Source organism: Rhodamnia argentea, chromosome 4 (genome assembly GCF_020921035.1).
Source record: "Rhodamnia argentea isolate NSW1041297 chromosome 4, ASM2092103v1, whole genome shotgun sequence".
In the NCBI taxonomy this organism is placed as follows: domain Eukaryota; kingdom Viridiplantae; phylum Streptophyta; class Magnoliopsida; order Myrtales; family Myrtaceae; genus Rhodamnia; species Rhodamnia argentea.
Genome location: NC_063153.1, coordinates 16,311,534 through 16,336,003, shown reverse-complemented (window position 1 = coordinate 16,336,003; position 24,470 = coordinate 16,311,534). Strand labels below are relative to the sequence as shown.

The 24,470-nt window shown below is 38.8% G+C and overlaps 1 protein-coding gene across 1 annotated transcript; it reads left to right on the top strand.

The window, feature by feature from the left end:
• The first annotated feature begins 247 nt into the window (after nucleotides 1-247).
• Nucleotides 248-5,190, top strand: LOC125314829. Its single transcript, XM_048278055.1, has 3 exons — nucleotides 248-624; nucleotides 2,607-2,740; nucleotides 4,467-5,190. Exons 1-3 carry the CDS (start codon nucleotides 298-300, stop codon nucleotides 5,188-5,190), a joined length of 1,185 nt encoding a protein of 394 aa, XP_048134012.1. The 5' UTR covers nucleotides 248-297.
• The last annotated feature ends 19,280 nt before the right edge of the window (nucleotides 5,191-24,470 follow it).

Below are 24,470 nucleotides of genomic sequence, written 5' to 3'. Positions count from 1 at the left end.
CGTGCCGGTGCAATACCGTTTGGAATAGTCGTCGGCTCAGAAGAACAGTAGTCCAGTCCATTAAGTAAAATCGCTCCTTTCCCATGGGAAGAGCCGCACCCTCTTTTTGACTTTTTCTTTTGTTTTTCTATTTGTTTTATATTTGCTAGAAGGAGAGGTTGGAAGATGGACAGACGTGGGATTATCTCTTCAGATTCCATTCCAGCTCCAGCTCCAGCTCCAGTTCTACTTCCACTTCCACATCTCGTTTCTTTGGATTAACAGAGAGGGAAGCGGAAAGAAAGAACGAAGAAAAAGATGTCGATTCTTGATTTTCTTTGCGGTCTTTGGGATGATCTCGAAGCCCTAGTCCTCAAGCTAATGTTTATCTTCGGAGATGACGCCGTTGCGGATGGGTCATGGATCCACCCGGAGCACACGCTCCAGCCGGCCGAGCGCCACGACCCGTTCTACTGCATGGCGTGCAAGGAGATCGGGTTCGTGCGCTCGTACTCGTGCGAGCCGTGCGCGGTCCATGTCCACAAGGAGTGCATGTCTCCACCTCCCATCATGTGCCATCCTCTGCCGGATTTCGGCGATCTCTCTTTTGTTCGAAGCGTCACAACTTATGACACCGATGCCGACATCGATACCGATACCGATACCGATACCGACGACGACAAAGGCGTACCTCCGCCCACCGCCGACCACCGATACCCTCCGCCACCGCCGACAACCACCGACCACCGCCATCGCCAACCACCGCCCGTCACCGCATGCGACCATCGCCAACCGCCGACCATTGACCACCACTTCCCATCACTCGCAGCTGACTGTGACCACTCACCGCCTCTCGTGATCACCGCCTACCGCCACCTGTGATTGCCGACCACCACCGCCGCCACCCATGCCGCCACCCATCGCCCTCTGGCGGCCGCCGCCGCCGAGTCGTCGTCTCCAGCAGCCGGAGTAAAAAATAAATAATAATTTTTTTAAAAAGTAAATAATATTTTTGTTAATAATAAAATTTATTTTTTAAAGAAATTTAAAATTTTTAAAAATGAAGTAGAAATTTTTCAACCGCCGGCAATAATTCTTCATAGAAGATTTTCTGTTAATAACATTTTAGAAGTAGAAATTTTTAACGGTTACCAAACAAATTTCTATGATAAAAAAATTAACTTCTGAAGTAGAAAGAGAAAAATCAATTTCTGCTTCTAAGTAGAAGTAGAAAAATCAATTGCTAACCAGAAGTTGATTTTTGAAGCAGAAGTGTTATCATGTGCGCGCGCCCTTAGAGCTCCTCATAAATTTCGGCCAAATAGGATATAGTATATGAGGCATCGAATTTCCTAGCTCTTGCAGGCCATCTTGTGCGATTCCGGGCTCCAATCGGGCTTCAATTAATTAAAACTAATTAAATAAAAGCCTTATGGGCTAAATTAAATATGAAAATAAGTTTAAAACCCCTTAAAATTTCGGCACAACACATGTATGGGCTTAGCCGAATTTTCCTTTTAGTTATGGGTCGATTCGCTCAATTTTAGGCTCCAATTAGGCTTTTTTCCAATTAAATGTGCATTTAAATCAAGCCTCTTCTAATTAATCATTTAAAATAGGCTGAATGAAGCTCAAAATAGGTTCTAATGGCCTTGAAAATTTCGGCACACCATCCCTTTGAATTGCTAAAAATCGTGATGAACTTTGGTCCAAATCGCCTGTCAATTTCAGCTCATCCTTGCACGGCTAGTCTAAATGAATGCTAATGCGATGCATGAACGGTAAAGGTAAAAATGATTTGATAAGAACTAATAGTAGTTCTAAGTTTATATGAAAAAAATTGGTTAGTTGAAATTCAAGTGTCAACAACAATATATCAAAATTTGAGCAAATTCCAATAAGGTTTGGCCTTTGAATCAATGACCGAAGCCGCACCCTCTTTTTTTCTTCTTTCTTCTTTGTGCCTGCTTCCCTTCTCACCGAAGGCTCCTTCACACCTCGCCTGTTCTCTTTTTCTTTTTCTCGTCTGGCACTGACGCACAAAGCAGCTTCTTTTTCTTCTTTTGGTTTTTTTTTTTATTATTTTGTCTTTTCTATCCTTTCTTTGACTTTTTGACTTTTCGTTTTGTTTTTCTATTTGTTTTATATTTGCTAGCAGGAGAGGTTGGAAGATGGACAGACGTGCCATTATCTCTTCAGATTCCGTTCCAGTTCCAGTTCCAGTTCCACTTCCGCATCTCATTTCTTTGGATTAACAGAGAGGGAAGCGGAAAGAGAGAACGAAGAAAAAGATGTCGATTCTTGATTTTCTTTGCGGTCACTGGGATCATCTAGAAGCCCTAGTCCTCAAGCTAATGTTTATCTTTGGAGATGGCGCCGTTGCCGATGGGTCATGGATCCACCCGGAGCACACGCTCCAGCCGGCCGAGTGCCACGACCCGTTCTACTGCACGGCGTGCAAGGAGATCGGGTTCGTGCGCTCGTACTCGTGCGAGCCGTGCGCTGTCCACGTCCACAAGGAGTGCATGTCTCCACCTACCATCATGTACCATCCTCTACTGGATCTCGGCGATCTCTCTTTTGTTCGAAGAGTCACAAATTATGACACCGATACTGATACCGACGATGACGAAGGCAGTGGCGGCAAATTTTGCGGGGCATGCTCCAAGCCGCTGCGTGGTTGCGGGTACATGTCTGCTGATGGAAAGAGCAGCTTCCACCCATGTTGTCTTCACCTTGACAGATCCATAAAAGTTAACGGGTGCGTAATTTTATTTGTTTTATCTATTATTTATTAGGGTAAGAAGGTGAGTAATTTATCCACATGACCGGAAGAAGGGCTGCGGGGACGGTCCGGTGACCTTGCCACTGCCCATAGTCGGCGATAGAGCCAGAATTTTAATGGAGTCGGAGAAATTCCGGTGACCTGGCCACTGCTCACAGTAATATGATGTGAATTGGTTTTTTGTTTGAGACTGAAATTTAAAAAAATATCATTACTGAAGGAATTTTAATTTAGTGAAGTGTTTCAAGTTTTTTTTGTGATATTTCACTTTTTTGAGTATGAAAACTCTAAAATTTACTTGCAAATGTTAGTATTTCACTTAAAAAGATCAATTTTATGAAATGTTGTGAGTTCTTACTTGCTTAAGTTATAAACAAGGAAAAATGACATAAATGTCTCCGAACTTTGGTCCGTTTCAAAATTTTGACTTTTGGGCCGTCGCGACGAGTCGCAAAAGAGCCGAGGAGAAAGAGGAGGGGAGGGGGAGGACAACTAGCCCAGCTTGCCCCTCCTCATCCCGTGGCTACTCGTATAACAAGGGTTCCGCTATCATTAGCGGTGTCGTCGGAGCCGGGGGGAACTCTGGCTGGTGTTTGCAAAAGACGTGCACCTGTCACGGCCGTTGGGTAAGCTAGCATGAATGATGAGCACTTTGAATTGGCTGTCAAAGTCGAGCCAAGGTAGAGAAGGGTTAAATTAATGTCTCAAGTTCTTTTCGAATTCAAAGTTTATTTCCAAGATTACAATGTAAATTAACCGAAGCCCCATGATTGCTTAGATAGAAAGGTTTACTCCGAAAGGTTCAATATAACTAAACTTTTGGTTTGCACTTTTATCCATTACTCTTTTACAATAGAGAGAAACTAGAGTTTTTTCTCGAGAAAATTACCAAAAAAAAAGTCCTAAATTTAAAATTTTTATATTTGTGCCAATTCAGTTCATCCAGCTAATTTTTTCAAAAATGGCCAACATGGATGCTGGCTATCCTATGTGGTGCGGTCGGCACTGATGTATATATTTTTTAATAAAATTTTAATAATCTGTTGATTATTTTATTTTATTTTTTTATTCTTTTCTTCTCTTTCTCTTTCTTTTTTTTTTTTCTTCCCTTCTTTCTAGCCAATCGCTGAGGTTCGGCAAGAATGAAGGGAGGGAAAAAAAGAAAGAGAAATGAAAGAAAAAAAAGGAATAAATAAGTTGGAAAAAAATTAAAATATTAGTGAAAAGTTCCCACGCCAAGACCGATCGCGCCACGTAAGATGATCTCAGTCCATGTCATCGATTTTCAATCAAAATTGGTCTGATGAATTGAATTGACAAAAATGCAAAATGTTTAGTATTCAATTGGGAAAAAAAATTAGAACTAAATTGAGACAATTGTAATAGGTTTGGACTTTCTTGGTAATTTTCTAATTTTTTCTCTCTTAAGCGAGATTCCGATCTTTGTCAGATTGCTGAGTGTAATCTAGGGCAGAAAAATATTTGAACATTTGAGCGGTTCTTCATGTAATGTTCCAATCGTTAGGAAATTCTTTGAGGCATGCATCCCCATGGAGTAGGAATTAACTTCAACCAAGTCACGTAAATCTTTGTGGTCCCGATTGTTTCCTATTTATCTTCTCTTGTAAGTTCATTAGTCAATCGCCGTCTTATGTCATAGTATCCTTGTACCATTTTTTTTTTTATTTTTGTTTCTTGATAGCGAGAAGCTCAAGCTTAAGATGGAGAACATATCAATGAAATGCAACTGGTGCAAGACGGTGTCAACCCGGGCACGCAGAGCTGTTATCCCGAGCTGGTCATATGTCTCGAAGAGCAAGGGTCGCCGTTTTCACGTCGGGTGCGTTCAAGAAATGATGTGCAAGAGCTGGAGAGATGGCGGGATTGATCAGCCCGTCCGAGGAAAAGAAGAGGACAACACTGCCAACTTCGCGACATGCCTAAGCCTTAACATCGAGCTCCCCATTGACGAGAAAGAAGAAAGAGAGGCCGATCCTTCAGAATCGGCAATGCAGACGGCGTCAGATCTCATAATGAAGGACGTCGCCAATGGGAACACTCCTTTCGCCGCAGCCCTGAGAGATCAGATAATCGCAGCCCTGGGGAACGGCCTGGGAGCTCTGACGGAAGGGGTGGGGTCTGGCTCTAGCGAGTTATGGGACCTCACTAAGCGCCTGTGGAAACTGCTGCTTCTCAAGATACACCGAGGGATTACCCAGCTGGCCGACACTCCAGTCGGCCGTGCCGGCCGCCACGTCTGGACCGCGGTCACGCAACCATCCAAGCTGTGGGAGCTGCTACGTCCCGTCCTGCGTTGGGTTAGCTCCAAGTTATGTGAATTAGCAAGCCGGATGTTGACGGGGCAGTCCTCGCCGGTAGGTCGCCTCCCGTATGATGGCCAAAACTACTTGATGGATTCCATTTAAGTAAGGGAAGGGAAAAGGAAATGTTCGAGGTCTTGCTATTAAACGTTCTAATTAAAACTCGTAGCATTTCGTTTTGCGATCTCTCTTCGTTTCGCGGAGCTTTTGGGAGTGTCGTGTTCTGACTTCCCCGAATGTTTGATGAATTTATGGCAATGTAATCTTTGTGTGTGTATTGCAATATTTTGAAGGCACGTACAGGAAATGAGTGCTATGGTATGGGGGCGATGATCAACATGTTTGGAAAGAGTTCAATAACTTCTCAAAAGGGTGCGTGAGAACCTAGAAAAGATGCTTGCCGGCCCACACCTAGCCATTCGCAACCACGAGTACATTCGTTTCGCAGAAGAATATTTTTCTATAAATGATCACCAGTACCTATTATAAGATTAAGTAACCTAGCTTCTTCGAGTTTTGTTAGATTGTTGCAAAAATTAGGAGGTATCAAAACTCGAAAAATATTGAGGTTAAATTACATGTAGTTAAGAATGATTATGGGAGCAATACGTCCCAAATCAGGTAAAATAGCTGCCATACTTTGCTTGGACCCAAAACACGCGTGCGCGTGTGGCGGGGGCGTGGGAATCCGTCATCAAAGTACTTTGTTGTGGCCTAATTTTTCGTAAGAAAAAAAATTAGCAATGTCAAAGAAAAAAAAATAAGGTCAAAGCTTGTTGCTCGACAAGCCCGTACGGCGCCTGAAACGCTTCAGACACCAATTGGTTCGGCCTATCATGGCCCCAATCGAGAGAGTGGTGACGTGTCCCGAAAGGCTTGTGCATGAGAGAGCAACCCCATCTTTAGAGATCCTCCAAAGTAATACTTTACTCATCCCTAGATCCTAGCACAAACACCACTCCCATGATCCAGGGATGACACCTAAATTATTTTACCTTGAAGACTCCACAATTCATGAGTAGACTAAGGTGATTTGATTAATTAAACGTGTGCCAAAGAGGTAATATGGCCGCCGGTCAAGGGTAGAGAAATAATTTCATCACTCATTCAGCACATGTACAATTGAAAGAAAAACTATAATCACAAGAGATATTTGGCCAATCATTTCCAAGATAGGGGCCTATGAATCTGAATTATAATATGGGAAAAGGAACAGTTGGATTGTGCACTAGGGATGGGGAAAAAAGAGGGCGTATATACTTATTTCTTAATATGAGATGATAACCCGCAAAAGGGAGAGAGAATCATCCTCTCTTGCCAGGGTAAAACCTGAAACTTGAAACTGGACAGGTGCATCGGTGCGGTTCCAGGATGCAAGATACGTAGGGTATTTTTCAGGTTCCAAAAATCAAAGGATATGTTATGATGGATAGGTTCCAGATTCTAGGTAGGTGGAACCTGTAACAAGTTTTTATTTTTATTTTTTGTAATATATCTTCACATGATCCTACGGTACTCTATTATGTCCGATGATGAGTGTATAATCTAGAACCATTAGTCCGAGCTTTCATTTCGAGCGATATTTATGTGTGAGACTTTTGTTTTGTTAATAATTCATATTCATTCGTCTATCTAAATATTAGTTATGGTAAATAGATTGTAGAAGTAAGTGGTGGTCATTAAAGTTAATAATTCACTGCAATCGTTCAATTAAGAATACAGGTTAAACTTGGATAGACCTTGGACTCGAACTTAGAACCCGTGACGGGGTAGGTTTCAAATTCTAGATGAAACTTGTTTCGAAAGATAGATTTCAGATAGAACTTGTACATAACCTAAAATCACTCATCCCTACTATAAATGGGAGTCCTTTGGGCAGACACTCAACACAAAACCCATTTACTAAGGACTTCTCTCTCCGGCTAAGTTCTCTCCCCCGTGAGGCTTTCTCTCCCCCTCGGTCCAAGGGAGTTCCAGCATTCCTCTCGCCTCCAGTAGTTTCCATTGTTCCCTTGGCGTCACTCACGGTCATCCTTCCTCCGTTGGCGTCACTTGGTTGTGCCTCGTCTGTTCATCTTCTCTACGCCTTCAATTTTGGTAGTTCCATCTAAGATAGGATTGGGAATTTTTTTGGAGAATTAATTATATAACAGTCTTTGAATGATTGTAAGGCTAATATTTTATTTTGGACCATAAAAATATTAATAAAACTTAATAAAAATTTATGTGGGATCCGCTCTTTTAAGAATTTGTGGCTCAAACAACATAATGTTATTCTCACGGTCACCCAAAAACTATTATGCTAGCAAAATCTTTTTTTAGTCCTAAAAGAATTGCTCGTATTCTTGTTCTAGTAGGATTGAATGCGATGCTTGTTGGTTATAATGTATTGCATATATTGGTCAGGTCATGCCCTAGGATATTCATGATTCCGTAAGAATGACCTTGCATCATGCCTTGCATATTTTATGCCCGAGGAATCGGATCTTAAAGCCAAAAGTTTCGGACCATCAAGCATGTTGTTCTTGCATTCTATATAGTTATGTCAAGAATGAATCTTAGTAGTCTTGGTTGCTCTTGCATGTTCTTGTTATTTCTTGTTTGTTCTTACATGTTCTTAAGCATTCTTGGATATTCATGATAGTGTTTTGCATAATAGGAATTATTCAAATAATTTTCATTGCATCTAGGTTAGTAATAATAACCAAGATAAAATTATCTTAAAATTGTTTGTACTTATCATGTAGCACCTTAGTTTATCCATAAAATATTAAGTTTTTGCATATCTAGGATTTGTTGCATGACGTATCCTTAGGGTTAGTTTTCATTCACGTGTGTTAATAAGATAAAAAAAATTTTTAAAGTGAATTAGCGTCTCACATAGATTTTGTTTAATTGTGGGATTAACTCATGTCTAATTCTATTTTGATAAACTAACATTCGTGTCATTTAGTAATGTATTTTGCAGGTAATTTAGGATGTGATATTCTTTAGAGTCTAATTTTGATTTTTGTGATTTGTGTTACATATAGGTCACACCTCGAACACATTCATGTTTAATCCAACCTCATATAGAATAGTATTCATAATACTTGTCATTTAGTGATTCAAGTTATACATGCATATATAGTTTCGGCCATGTAGCATTTTAGGAGACAATTTCGAATTCATTATGTTGGTCATGGGTATAGAATTCCGGGATTAATTCTTGTCGTTCATCATGCATGTCATTCATATTGATTTAAATTTTGCGTGCACCAATCATGTTCACAGAGTTTTAACTTCGAGTTGATTGTATAAATTAAATGAAGAAAAAACCAAAAACATTAGGCTAAGTTGCATGTCAGTTAGTATTGTTGTTTTGGCTAGACCTATCGCCTAGAGAGGGTGAATAGGTGAATATAATTAAACTTAATAAGATAATGCGGAATTAAAAACTTCAAGTTTGATAGGCACCGATGTAGTTAACGGAACCATACAATGCTTCTAGTAGACAGTAAATAGAGGCGAGTAGAGAGTAGAAGACAATACACAAGAGATTATAGTGGTTTGGCTTTTGGTAAGCCTACGTTTACTCTCCCACACTAACAGCCTACTAGCTGGATTCTACTAAGTAATCAAATGAGAGATTACAAAAAGATGTGATCGCTTTAACACAAGCACTTCCAACAGAAGTGAGCTCTGCCTCTACCAAGGCTATCTCACTCTACACACTTGACTCTATATTACACCTCTCATAAGATCTCACTTTAAGCACGAGTAGATAATTGAAACAGATGAAGCTCTCTTGAGATATGGATATTGATCTCTTAATCTCTCTCACTTCTCTTCAAACCTGGTGCTCTTTATATACTCCTCGTCTTCCAAGCTTCCCGCTGGACGGAATCACTCCGAGGATCAAACTCCAAAACTAGATGTTGGTTGATTGTCGAATAAAGATCACGAGTCATTAAGGTGAGAGGAATCGGAGATTTGAGAGGATTTGCTCGCCCATACAATCAAATCCTTAACACCATAAATCAAGCTTCTAACAAAGGAAATTATCTAAGGGTGATTGCCAATCAATCAAGATTCCTCGTATGGAAAGTCACGAGAATATATTTGTGATTGATGGTCAATCAATTTAACTTAGAAATGCAATCCTAATCAGATAATTGACCGTTAGTGAGGAAAATTTAATCTGCTAAAATAAGCAAGAATAAGATTGATTAAACAACGAGGATATAAATCAAAGATCAAAATATATCTCGTCATGATTCTCGTATCAGTCTTCTTCTGCCACAAATCCTGCTTCTATCAAAATATAATTGTTAATAACAAAAGACATAGAGATATATTTATGGTGAATCATCAAAGTATAAATCAAGGTCTTTTCAGAAAACATGGTAGTTTGTTTCCTTCAAAATCAAATATAATTTCCTTACAAGTTTTCCTTATAGCGATAAGTAAGTCCTAGTTTGGTGGTCCATGCATAATCATGCATAGTCATTCATATTTTATGGCATTGCATCTTTATCTCTTGATTCCTAGTCCCTAGGGCTTTGAGGCTTGATGACGAGGCTTTGTTTAAGCTTGCTTGATGTATTTCATGTTGTTCAATATTTACTGCTTTGATTATGGGGTGTTATCTATCGTTCGCACACCGTGCATGATCATTTTCACATGTAAGAAGTTTAGGGGTAATACAGTTTGATGAAGATTGCATGCAAAGAAAGAAATTACCGAAAGAAAGTTAAAGTACTCTAGCATAATCAAATCCGAGCTTTCAAAATATCTAATTCGCATAGTCACCCAAACCTTACTTGAGTCTCTAATCGGCCCATAATTGATTATTGGCCACTCCAAAGTTAACTATATTACATAATTGAATCGGAAAAACAAATTGCGATTGGTAGGGCTTTGGATGGCTGTGCTGGGCGAATGCACCATCTCGCAAGAGGGACTACCCACCCACTTAGTGATCCATCTGCTTTCCCTTGATGGTTCACCTCGAGAGAGTCACAACAACCTTCATGTATCTCTTGCACTTCATGCCAATGCCATGAGGTTCCAGTTTTCAGCCCAATGGGTATGGAAGAAATCAAATGGTGACATTCTACCCCAACCAATTCCACAATGCCCTCATTGTAGACTCTTCTGCAACTCCCTTGCATTCTTCAACCATCATCCCCACTTTGCTGAGGCTCAACATGAATGATAAACACTTGCCCATATGTCCATGAGAAAACTTACTTTTAGCCAAAAGGACATTAGAAATGCCAAAATTTATATACAACGCCCACTTTAGTGTCAAAATTTTTTTTTAGGTGGAAATATGACGTGGCATTTTTTTTAATATTTAAAGCCGACGTGGCTCGCCAAGTGTCCAATCAGCAATAAAAAAGATAAAAATTAGGAAAAAAGTTATTAGAAAGTAAAAATACAAACTTAATTAGATTAAAAAAAGATTAAAAAATCAGTTTTTTATTTAAATTAAATATAAAAATAAGTTAAAATTTAAAAAGAGACAGAGAAAGGTGGCGAGGATTGAAACCAATCCCAAATTCGAGGGGAAAATTTGTAATTGCTCTTTTAAAATATACATCGTGTCCATCTACGTGACAGGACAATTTGATTACCTACTCAGCCATTTTCTCAAGTATCGAGAGAAGTAGACTTAAGTACATCCCAAGTGCCACAACTTGTGTACGGCATTCACTTTAGTATCAAAACTTTCAAATCGATCACTTCGGTGCCAAGTTTTTTGGAAATCGATCGGTTAAGTGCTAGGTTCAATCCGAAGCATACGTGGCTACCGGAAAGTCTAACGTGGAGTCTACATGGATTTTTTACATAAAAAAGCAGGAGGATATAGCTCGCCGGAGGCCGACTCAGCAATTTGAAGAGCAACACGACGTCGCTGAAACCGATTTCGCACAAACATAAACCCTACATCCCCAAATTGAACCCCAAATTAGAAACCCTACCACAGCTGAAGAAAAATTGAGTCCCCATTTCGATTTTGCCCCAAAATTAACAGCTCTAGGTTGAAATTGAAGGAAGGAGCTTTAGTAGCAGCTCAAATTCGTTTCGACCAATTGAAGAAAATGATGAGATTTACTATTATTATGGGTTACCGTGTCCAACAAAAACATCTTGGACTCGGTTGAATCAAGGGAGAATATTCCATGGATGTGGCAGGTATAGAGAGGGGTCGAAGTGCAAATATTTCAAATGGGTTGATAAAAAATTCTTAAGTCGAGCCACCGAAGTGATATTGGAGCTTCTTGAAAGATGGCATGAACCTCCACCTACATTCATGGACGAGTTGAACGACGCGATTCAAGGGAAGCTGAGATGAAGGCTATAGCATCCCCGACCAATCAATTGAAGAAGGAAGTGTCAATAATGAAAAGACAAAGAAAGCGTCATCGAGCCTTAATTGCCGTTTTGTTATTTTGTGTAACCTATGTAATGTTTAAGTGTAAGGTGTGTGATGAGGGGAACTTTCTCAATCTACCGTGGGTGAAATTTAATTAGATATGTACTTGTATTCGATAATGTATAAGTAATGGATGAAAGAGTTTGCTGCAGTATTTTGTTGGAAATGGAAGGTTGTAATGCAGTGTTTGCTTAGTTTTTTGCCAGTTCTTGGACTAGCTATGTATTGTCAATCTATTTTTGCATAGTTTTTGGATTACTCATTTGGTTTACTGCAAAAGTGGCTAATGGTTTTATGCAAATGGGCTCTTGGTTTGTTGCTCCGTTGCTCAAGTTGCTGGTTTGCTACATTAGTTATGTGGTTCGAATTTAGTGGTTTGAGTTGTTTGAGCAACTTACAATTTGTTAAATGTATTGTTCAACATTTGTTTGCTTGATTTAGTTTCATGCAAACATCTGCAAATGTTGCGGGTAACTGAGTTTGTGGTTTGCTACAAATGCTGGTTCACATAGTTATAATTTAAGTGCCATAATTTGTAAATTTTGATCACTTAAGTGCTAATCGGGGTTAAAAGTGATCACTTTAGTTTCAAGTTCTTCTGAAAATGATCACTTAAGTGCCAAGTTGTTCTGAAAGTGATCACTTGGGTACCAAGTTGTTGTGAAAGTGATCACTTAAGTGCATCATCAAAACCTGCAATAACCAATTCGTGCGGCAGAAGCTCATTTGTGTACCCGACCTGCAGATGTGACCAAAATGAAGCAACTTATGCACCAACAAATCCTGCAGTACCATTGTGCACAACTAATTTGCTTGACACATTAACAATATGCACCACGTAGTTGCTAGTGCATTAACAATATGCACCAGCAATTTGTTGGTGCACCAAAATCTACAATGCGAAATGTTGCACTAGCAAAACCTATTCCAATACCTGCACCAGCCAGTACTAGCTATCTTCATGCACCCACTACAACTAGCAAGCATAACTAGCCGCCAAAATCATCCACAAACAGCCACCAACACAATATAAACAGCCACCATAGCAATGTAAATAGCAAAAACATAATTCAAAAACAAGAAGTTCCGTTGACATTGAACTTATAGTTTACATAAACAACAGTGTCCTTCATATCAAAATAACAATATACAAGCAAGACGAGTTCCCAACAAAAAATAAATACTAACAGGTAATTGTGGTTCCACTCCAATCCTATATTCATATCACTCAACATTGACAACCCTCCAGCTCCTTTTCCTTTCGATGGCTTTTTCACTTGGTTCATAATCCTAACACTCTTTCTAACATATGTAGGTTCCGATTCTTCAAGTGGCGTATCGGTTCTTGTTGAGATAAAGCTCTTGCTGGCTTCTTCCTTAGTAGCTATTTGGGAGCTATAGCTGTTGTCTTCTTCTTTATCAAACTCTTCTTTGGCGCAGCCCTGGACTCTTGAGTTGGCCCACCTTCGGAGATAAGTATTTATGAGCTTCTCCCTGGGCTATAATAACATAATGACATAAGCAAATAATTCACAATATTTGAAATCACTATTATTAAATGGATAAGTCCTACGAAACTTATGTGCAAGATAGTCATTCCAATGCGTTCGTCGGTAAATAGGTCATAACCATATTCCTTCAACCTCTTCCCAAGAGACCCTTTTGTTAGCGGAGGAAGTGGTGGTTGTGCAGCAGGTTGTATTGGCTCCGGAGGTGGCGGCGGCTGGTCTGTTCGCTCGGTTCTTGGCCTTCTTCTCACCTGAAGTGTGGAAACAATGTTACACTACAGGCCATAAAGTAATACAAACAAACAATGTACATCTTATTGGATATTTTCTCCTCGTTTGTTCAACGGTAGACTCGGTGTGGTCTTGTGTTAGCCTTTCATGTGGTTGCACAGTATCCCCTCTTGTTGGCACTTTAGTTGGCTGTCCAACCTGTCCTTTCGTTGGCCCTTGAGGTGGCTGCATAATATGCCCTCTTGCAGAAGGTTGTATTGGGTCTTGAGATGGCTGCACAGCATTTCCTCCTGCAGCGGGTTCTATTGGTTCTTCAGATGGTGGCAGCTGAGCAGTTTGGTCAGCTCTTGGCCTTCTTCTCATCCGAAATGTAGAAACAAGGTTAGACTATTGCATAGTGTAAAAGAAGACCAACAAATAATGTACATCTTACTGGACATACGACAACGTCCTTATATCAAGGAAAATTGTTCCTTCATTTCCACCTTTGTAATCCCACTTGTTGGCGCCAATCACAAAATTCCCATCATAATAGATAATGACAGTAACAAGATTATTGTCCATGTTTGTACCAAAGGAAAAAAAAATCAATAAATGTATTAGCTTTTGGGACCACAATCAACAAATGCACATGGAGGTCCCCACATGCGTACTTTTGATTAAAGATTTATTATTTGTCGTCTAGTATCAACAAAACAACATGACAACCAGTGCACAATGTTTCAGACTCAACAATTAGAGGTCCCCACGACATTAACTTCACTAGTTCCTAGCAAATAAAAAAAAATTCACACTACAAAGGCGTTGAAGGTGTGATTAAACAAGTAGACCGAAAGGGGTGTAAACAATTCAACTTCGGAAGGGACAAAAGGAACCTCTGTTTATGGGGGTGCACTATCTTCCTTTATCAAGAAACCGAAGGCACATGCTGTGATTAGACAAGTATAGGTTCCCGACGCATCAACTTGGGGCCTTCATTTTTCCATGTCACCCCTAATTTTGCCCTTCGAACCCTAATTTTCCCATAATTTTCCCCTCAGAGTCCTAATTTCACCCAAATTTTGCCCTAATTTCGACTCGGGGTCAAACTTCATATGGGGACAGAAGACGCAAACCCGATGCCGGCGAGGGGGCGACGACGACGGCTGATCGGAGACCAACGATGGCGAGCGAGTGACGGCAATGACTCCACAAGCGACTGGATTTTACACGAGACGGTCACTCCTTCGCACGATAGAGAGGACCAAGGAAGACTAAGAGAAACCGAGCAATGTCATTTTTTCATTTCTACCCTTGCACGGGACACGTCGGATTTCCACTGTGGCAGCCGCTTGTAAAAAATTTCCACATAAGATAATAAAAATGTATTGTAAAATCCACGTAATTCATTTAGCCAGGTTGGCACTAAAGTGCCCAATTATCCGAAATTAGCACTTAAGTGATCGATTTTCAAAAAACTAGGCACTGAAGTGATCGATTTGAAAGTTTTGGCACTAAAGTGAGCGCTGTACACAGGTTGTGGCACTTGGGGTGTACTTAAGCCGAGAGAAGTATCTAGGGAAAACAGTAGGTCGATTGCGTCGGCGACTTGTAGTTATCAATCAAGTCAATTATCTATTGTGAGGAACAAAACAAATTTATATTGATCCCTAAAAACAAAGATATCATTTGGTCTCACTCTTGTTAGAAAATTTAAATGTTAAATCACGACTTTATCAATTACTTAAGTTTTTAGAACAGTTGACGGTGATCCCACTAAAACTAAAGTAGGAGATCTTGAGTTCAAATCTTTTAAACTTTAATTGTATATTTCCTCTCTTTAGGCTAAGGCAAAAAGACCTTATAATATATGTAGAAATTAAAGCACGTGATAAGATCAATTTGTTTGGCGAAAAATAAACGATTTGAAGAAAAATATTCCTAGAAATGATTAGTTAGATCGCTTGGGATAATCAACCAATAAAAAAAAAGTTCATCAATAATAATTTATGTTCGAATATTTTCGTGAACGATGAAAATTTCTTCCATTCATACATTTTTGTAAGTTAATACAAGCGATCATTTTTAAAGAAATATTTTCCAAAACATAAGTTTTCCACGAAACAAACCAGCCTTTAATTATTTAATCACCGAAACACGTGCTCTTTATGCGGAGGCAGACACTTGACTATGATATTTTGAAGAGTACAGTTCTCAAAATCCATGGCAAGATAATTAGGGCCCCAACAAATTTGAACCTAAAGCATTATTGATTTGATGCCATAAGTAGAATTTGTGGAACCATCCAAATCCACCTAAAAGTTCATGCTAGTAGATGGTGGGGAGGATAATTATTTGAACATTTTCAATAGAATATAAGATAATGGCACCGCAATTTTAATTAACATTTTCATATTGTTTAGTGTGATATATTATATTTAATTAATTTAATGCGGAATTTTCCAATATTGGCTTACTATACACTTTTCTATTAGGTGTCATGTCATATGTACCTCGCTAAAATGGATGTATGGATTGCCATTTCATTTCATTTTTATTTCCGACTTAGCGTTTTCTTTTTCTTCTTATTTTTCTTCCTATGGAATGCAACTTGCCGTGCCGATCTCTTTGTAATCAATACCACCACACCCATGGGTCCTCTCTCTCTCTCTCTCTCTCTCTCTCTCTCTCTCTCTCTCTCTCCATTGATTGAGGTCGCTCGACCCACATTTGAGGCAACATGGCCATAATTCAAGATCAAGTTCGACCCAGATCAGAGGTCGTGTGACTCAGATTTGGAATAGCGACTTCGGATCCCAAGGTCGTGACGCAAGATTTGAGACATGACAGACGTTTAAAGGAGGAGAAAATGTCTCCTTGCAGTGGCGATGCTGCTGATTGTGGTTACCATCGTGTTGGTGGTCATCAGGATTGTGAGGCGACGATGTGTGTGTTCAACGCTTGTATTAGTATCAATTGCGGTGGTAGCATATATTTCAAGATTAACTTTGTAATTATTCCATAGATACCAATCTTATCACATCACTCGATAGGCTACAGATCGATTGAATCGATAGATATGAATTGAGTCGTAAATTCACTTTTAGAGTTTATCCGCTCAACTTTTAGCATCAACATACCGTCGTTCATGTCTCCATATGAAAAAGGTTTTTAACTTGGACATCACAAGGATGGGACACCGACAATTCCTAGCAAATGAAAAAAAAAAAAAAACAAGGAGACAAGTTGTTTTCATGTGGTCTCCGAGACGTGATCTTAGGGGGTGCATGGCAATCATTCTTTTCCAGAAATAGATTTTTGACTATAAATATATTTTTCTATTTCTATTTTTGAATGGATTTTTTAGCAAAAAAATTCATTTAATAACGATATAAAATTTCTGATCTTAGAACAGAAGTTCGTTTGACAACGATTGAAAATTTCTACTTCTAGAAATTATTATTTACTATTTAAAAATAAAAAATATTATTTTTTTTTTCGGAAGGAGGTTGATAGTGGTCGGCGGCGGTCGGCGGAGAGAGGCGATGGGCGGCGGACGGTAGTTGGTGGCGGCGAGGTCAACGGTGGCGAGTGGTGAGGCGGGAGCCTATGGAGGGCGACGACGGGAGACCAAGGATAGTGGTTGGCGGTGGCAAAGGTTGGCGGTGGTTGACAACGGTTGGCGGCGGTGCTGGTGGTCACAGCTCTAGGAGGCGGTGGCTCGCGGAGGTTGGTGGCGGCCAATGTTGAGGTAGAGAGATATGGTGGGCGGCGGCGGCGGGTGGTGGTTGGCGGAAGCCAGCGATGGGAGATTGATGGAAGTAGTTGGCGGTGGCGAAGGTCGGCGGTGGTTGGCGGCGGCCGGTGGAGGTTGGCAGTGGTCAACCATGGTTGAAGCTACCGGCGGAGGTCGACGGCGGCCGGCGAAGGGTGGCAACAAGCGGTGGTCGATGGCGGTGGGGTCGGCGGTAGGCGGCGGTGAGGCAGGGGGCGACGGTGGGCGGCGGGGGATGGTGGTCGGCGGCAACGAGTACTTGAGAAAAAGTGAGAGGTTATTATTTTATATTTTTGTTTCTCCGAGAAGGTAAAATTTTTTGTTTCTAATTTCCCTTCCAAATCTATTTTTGGAACAAATTTTTATTTCATAAATGAAAAAATAGAATTGAGTTATCAAACGAGTTTCTATTCCAAACTTGTTCCAGAAATAGATTTGGAATAGAAACAGAGAAATAGACTGATTGTCATGCACCATCTAGGTTGCCATCGAATCGTCCTTCCGTTTCTTTTGTTGACTTTTTTTTTGTCATCTGTCGTTGTTTCTTTGGTGGACTTTACCTACCTCAATGGCGACGGTCACACGAGGCATGCGTAAATTCAAGCCAATTCCAGCTTATCGCGTGATTAGCACTAATCTTGGTTTTCTCTGAAAATTAATTAAATGTCACTGTCTAAAAGCCGAGTAGATTCATTAATCAAGTAAATCTAGAAAAATATTACCATGCCCGAGGAACCACGGAACATAGACATACGTTATCCAAGCGATTAAAGTGTCTAAAAACTTCAACCAAAAAAAAAAAAAAAGCCCCTTGAAAATCAGGAATGACAATGATAGAAAGCTCGACCCAAAAACTTATGCCTACATGTTGAATTTGACAAGCAGGGTAAATGCACTCACTAGAAATAAAATGGGACAAAACCTGGCTCCGGCAGTACGTTAGAAAGACTAATCTAAAAGCTTACCCATATATATAAGGAGCATATAGACCCCATAATCAAGCAACATTTGATATTTTGACATAGAAAAATTGAAAACAAGGCATTCTATATGGATTTCAAGAACACCTAGCTGTTGACAAATTTCGTCGGAAACGAGATGAAATGGAATCAGACTTTGAGGCGTGATAACATTCACTTTAAGGATTTATTTGTCCCACAACATTACTAATGGTTTCCGGAAAATATTCTCAAGGATATAATAGTGTCTCGATGAAAATATCAAATAGCAATTTTAATAATTCTCTAGAATCTCTCGAGGGAAATAATTGAAAACAATGGTTGTGTATCTTTTGAGAAAAACGAAAATATAAGTTCTGAAAAATTGAAGTTCTAAAATGAACATAATTGCTCAATACATAATAGTCGAAAGAAGACAACTTTTCATGTCTTAAAAACTATAATTTGGACACAACTGACACAACTCTACAAGTTCGAAGAACAATTAATTTGGACGCACCACTTCGTGAAGGACCTCTTCGTTGTCCAAAAGAACTGTTATATTTAAAAAGTTGCAACCATTAGACATAATAAACTAATTAAAATTCAAAGATAAAAACAATTGCAACTACTATGTGAACAATCACACTGTTTCTCATTGCTGAATTGGAAAGTGCACTTAATAATCGCGCACCCGCACGTAGATATAGTGGGGTCTAGCTCACTTGCCCCTTTCTTTATTTTGAAAGATCATAGTAACCTTCTAACTAATAAAAAGACTCGCACTTGACTTCCATCTTATGTGGGATTGGAAAATGGCACATTTTGTTTGTTTTGCAAACAAACTCCAGCACTAGCACCATTTTTTTTTCATTTCAAGTGGATCTTAGTTTTTATTGAATACACTGTTGTAATGATTTGAGACGCCGTACACAACTCCTAGGGCGCGCATGGCAACACGTCTTCTTCAGAAATCAACTTTTGGCCGGAAGTTGATTTCTCTACTTTTACTCAAAAGCAAAAGTTGATTTTTTTTTACTTTTGTTTCAAAAGTTGATTTCCTATTAGAGAAATTTGTTTGGTGGAAAATTTATACTTCTGAAATCATTTATGAAAAATTATTGTTGGCGGCCGAAAATTTCTAAAACTTCATTTTAAAACTTTTTAAATTTTATAAAAAATCATTTTTATTATTAAAATATTGTTTACATTTTAAAAATAAAAAAATTATTTATTTTTTACTCCGGCAGCCGGGGACGGCGACTTGATGGCAGTGGTCACAAGTCTGGTTGGCGAGGGCGGGCAGGGCGATGGTCGGCGATGGGCAATGGGTGGTGGTTGGCGGAGAGGGGCGGCAAGGGGCAGCAGTGGGCGATGGTGGTGTTGGTTAGAGGCGGTCGGCGGTCGTTGGTTGGTGACGGTGGTCACAGGCAGCGGTCGGCTATTATCGGTGGTGGTTAGCGGCGGGGGACGGCCGGCGGCCGGAGGAGGTTGGCGATGGGCGGCGACGGGCGATGGTCGGCTATTGACGGTGGTCGCGGGTGGCAATGGCCGATGGCTGGCGGTGGTCAATGGTGGGTGGTGGCGGAGGTAGGGCTAGTCGAAAAGCGGATGAGTGCGGAATGGAAAAAGGATGAGACAAGAAGTACTTCTTGAGTTGAGAAGTAACTATTTTTAACTTTTCAAATTGGGGGAAAAATAATTTCAGAAGTAGAAATTTCTTTCAAAAGTAAATATTTTTACTAAACGGATTTTTGATTCATAAGTTAAATTACCAAATGGATTTCTACCCCAGAAGTGCTTCTAGAGCAGAAATTCACTTCCAAAAGTGTTATCATAGGCACCCTTATAGGTCAAGATGCTTGGTTGGGGCCTTATTGTTGATAACCTATGTCGATGAATTATCTTTTTTAGACATAGTCAAGACATTTTAAAAGGATGATTGAGTTGTAATGTCGATCAGAACCATATTTCAATAATTCAAAAAAAAAAAATTAATTCTATGTCTACCCATAAAAGTTCCTCAAATTTCAATTGAACTTTCCCATATAGCTAGTGTCCTTGTCCATGCGTCGCTTTGGTTTATATATTCTAAAAATTTATATAGATAAACTGATATTTGTTTTAATTAATTATCTAAATTAATGGGATTAGAGCAACTTATCTAAAAGAAACCACATTGACTATATAAAAAGTTCTTTAAATAAATCAATAATCATAAAGTATTGCATTTATTCCGAATATAATAAATGTGTATTCTTTTTCCAAACTCAGGCTGCACGAGAACTTTGGCAAAAATAAAAAATAAAAAATGAAAGACCACATGAGAACAAAATTTATTATCTTAATGGTGATTTGTCGACTAGCAAAGATTCTTGGGAAAAATTAATTGCTTATCTCTTTTCTATTATCCTATCAAAATTCGAAAATAAAAGTATTTTCATACTTACATTGTGAAAAAAAATTCTAAATCAATCAACATATCAATAATAATGTCTTCAAATTATTTGGTGTTTCTCGCCAAATTAAAATTTAAATCACAATTTTCCATAAAATAGAAGAGACCCAAAAAGATTTGACAAGAGTTACCCAACAACTTTAATAAGTGCTCTCAAATCTCAAGTCTCAACATCATTCCCAAGAGTAGGATGGCTAATTGCATTATCATCATTGGATGCACCCCTCTCCATCTGGATCCCCTACCATAAATTTAGGGGTGACATTGAGGGATTCGGGCTGTCCATTTCAAAATGGACGGCCCGGATTCATCCACATCACTTTTTAAAAGGGGAAAATTTTTTTGGTGGGAAATTTCAAAATTTAAAAAAAAAAGTGATGTAAATCAATCCGGGCCATCCATTTTTTATTTGGTCTTAGCAATGTTAGGGGATCCGGTTCCCATTTAGCTCATGCATTCAATTTTTCGAGTGAGATATATGGATCATTTTAGTACTGCACTTAATTTCGACTTATCATGATCATCGTCAAAAGAGCAGCATCAACTCCAAAGACCTATTTGCGCGCAGGAGGCTATCTGGCCTTCAGAAATTCCCCAAGATGATAATCATCCATCCCTGGTTCTTAGCACAAATATCCTGGTGCTGCTCCTACTATCCATATGTACCAACTCTTTCGAATTTCTCACATTTCACCCAATTCCACAAAGCTCCAGTTTTCAACCTCCCTGGGTATGGGGAAATTGAACCGTGACATGTACTTCATCCATTTGCTCAAGGATGGTGCTATTTTCACTCCCTATATTACTAAATCCACCCTTTATAATAAAAAGAAAAAATAGCCCTTAATCATTCAATTGTAGTCTAGATAAATTCCATCTTGTAGTGATTGAAATAAACGAGAACAAATAAGTTTTAGCTAATGTAATAAAAATATCAATTGTCGTTCCAAACAAATTTAAGTGATGGTCCCAATTTTATTTACTTTCCTTTTTCTTAGTTTTTCTGTTTCAATGTAGAATTTGTTACCAAAAAGACAAAATTCTCACGTATACTAAAAGGCACTATATTTTTTAATTGTTAGTTCCATAAAAATTATTAAGAGAAATTTTCAAGAAATTAATCCTTTTATATGCTGTCAAAAAAATTTACGAATAAATTATCGAGTAGAATCTAGAAATAATTTAACACATACAATTTTCTAGCACAATCAGTTGTTTATAAATTTTCACTTTTTTCGAAAAAAAAAAAATCACTTTTGTTGTGCATATCACCATCAAATCCCATGTATATAATATATGATGATCAGATGAAGCCAAAAAAAAGTTCTTTGAAGACTTTCCAAAATAAAATTACAAATTACATTCTCCGACGTGAAACTTTAAAGATGAAATTCAATTAAATCAAAACATTACATAAAACATTTTTTAAAATTCCAGTAAAATCACATTATTGTGATTAACAAAAATTAAATTCATCTATAAAGTGTCTATGAAAATATATCGAGATGTCTTATCGTGCATAATACTTTTAGTGTATTCCTAGATACTTCTATAACATCTTACATATTTTGTGTAAAACTATCTCGCCAATTATAAAGGAAAAAAAAAAGACAAATCCTCTAATATAGTTAGTGAACCAAAAAACATATATAGTTAGTAAAGAGACTCGATATATATTTTAGACAAATGAATTAAAAATAAAAAATTCACCCAGAAAGAGCTTTGGAGAAAAGGGAAACAACAAATAGGTAAGTTGTTATAAGAGCAATGATGAAAGAGAGACTTTCAATAAATTAGTTATTTAAAGCGTAAAGAAAAACCCTAACGTAGTTTATTACATGAAAATATCTGCTTAACAAACGAAGAAAAAAGTAAAAGAAAAGAAAAGAAAAGAAAAGAAAGAGGACTATAATAAGAAGCTAATGCAGTTCCGTAAGCAACTTCTAGAGATTGAGTCGATCATACATTGAGGAAAAAAGCACGGTTTTAGGATGCATTTGTTTTACGAAAAATGAATGATCTAGGAAATATTTTCTTAAATAATTAGCCAATGAAAAATATTTTAATTATCGCCATCAATTTATGTCTAAATACTTCCATGGACGATGAAAATTTTATTTTTTCTTTTCTTTAAGTAATATAATCGATTATTTTTTAGCATATGTTTTCCAAATCATTAATTTATCACAAAATAGCCGGAGCCTTAGATTAATTGAAATAGATAAGGTTATAATTACATAGGTATGACCACCCATCCGGGTGGCGCCGTTAGTTCGCGCACTCTTCCTCTCGCAAAAGGTCGAGTGTTTGAATCCCAGGGGCGTTGCAGGGTGACTTAACCGGTGGTACGTGTGTGGTGGCTAGCACGTATTGCCCCCAAGGTTTACCCCCCGGCTGCCGGCCGTACGGGGGTTCCCTGGGTCACCAAAAAAATAATAATAATAATTACATAGGTATGTAAAATCATTTTCCACGTTTAAAGCACACAGGTGAGACATAATTATTTAATTACCGTATGACCTGCTCCTATGACATTTGACTATGATTTTCTTCAATTAAGTGGAGCACCATGTCACAAGCATCTTGCTAAGGGTGAGCTGCTAAATCAGCATTGATTGTGCAAACATAATGATATGAATCCCGACGTCATTTCATTTTCTTCCCCCCTTAGCATCATGTCACAAGCATTTACCTTTTCTTTTTTATTTTTCTTCTGCCGGCCAACTCTCTCTCTCTCGCGCGCGCGCAAGATTCATCGATGATGGAGGTCGCTTGACCAACATCTGTGGCTACGTGTCCTGCAACTCCGGGTTTGGGATAGCGATTATGTTTATTGTTGTGTTGGTGGTGACCGGGATTTAAAGAGGTGGTGATTGTGTTTCACGGCGGTGTTAGCATCAATTGTGACGTGAGCAAATTAACATTCCAAAACTTATCTTTTGACCATCCTATACCTATTAATCTATAGTAAGAGGAGACAGGGGAAAGAACTCCCCGATCTGGTGGAGGGATCTCCCCGTAAGTTCTCTTAGTGTTCCTCTCTTTAGGGAAGAAAAAGATTCGGAAGGAACTTAGGGACTTTTGGTATAGAAAGATAGACCTTTGGCCAGCTATGGCTAGCGGCTCCTAGAGTCATAAAGGGGAAGCTTCGGCTTCCTGTTAGGTGGACTTGTGCTTCGCACAATGTCTAGTAACCGATTTGTTTGCCTAATACCCCAGGTTACTAGACACAATTTGATATGTAAACATATAAGAAATGACTAGTTAATCCAATCGATAGGTACGTATTGAGCCATAAATTCTTCAGTGGAGTAATGAATATGCTTGCGACCGTAGATGTTACCAATTTGTCTAATGAATATGTACAGCTTTCACCTCAAATCGAACCTAGTCATAAGATAGAAGTCGATAATGGACCGATTCTAATAACTATGCCTCCGGCGCAGAAATGAAATTGAATAACCTCTTAGGTTTGACCTTGGACATTTCAAAGATCGGTAGGAACAAAATGTTAAGGATCAAAATTTATCTTTGTGTCTTGGGTAGCCATCAAATCGCATCCAGTTCTTTTCATCTTTTGTCCTTGTTTCGTTCGTAGACTTTCGATCATCTATCCTTGTTTTCTTTCGTTAGCTTTTCCTCCCTACATGACGGCGACAGCACAAGGCATGGTCAAATGCAAGCTAATCATTTGTCTTGTGTTACCGTGTTTTCCAAGGCATAATTACCCCAAAACACTCTAAATTTTTTTTATGGCCATCAATTCAATTTTTCATTTTTTAATTTAATTAATTTAGTTCTAAATCTTTTGACAGTTTGTCAATATAGTCTTTCCGCCCAATTTTAATCGAAAATTGATGACGTGAATGCCAACTGTTCTATGTAGCACTAAAGCTGATGTGGATAATTTCTTTACTTTTTCAAAAAAATTCTATATTATATGTAAATTTTTTCTTTTCTTTCACCTTCTCGAAAAAAGGGCCAGTGGGGATTGATGGTACGTTGGTGATGGTGATTGACCGGTCAGGAATCCCCTCATATTGTAAGGAAGAAAATAGGAAAAAAGAAAAGAAAA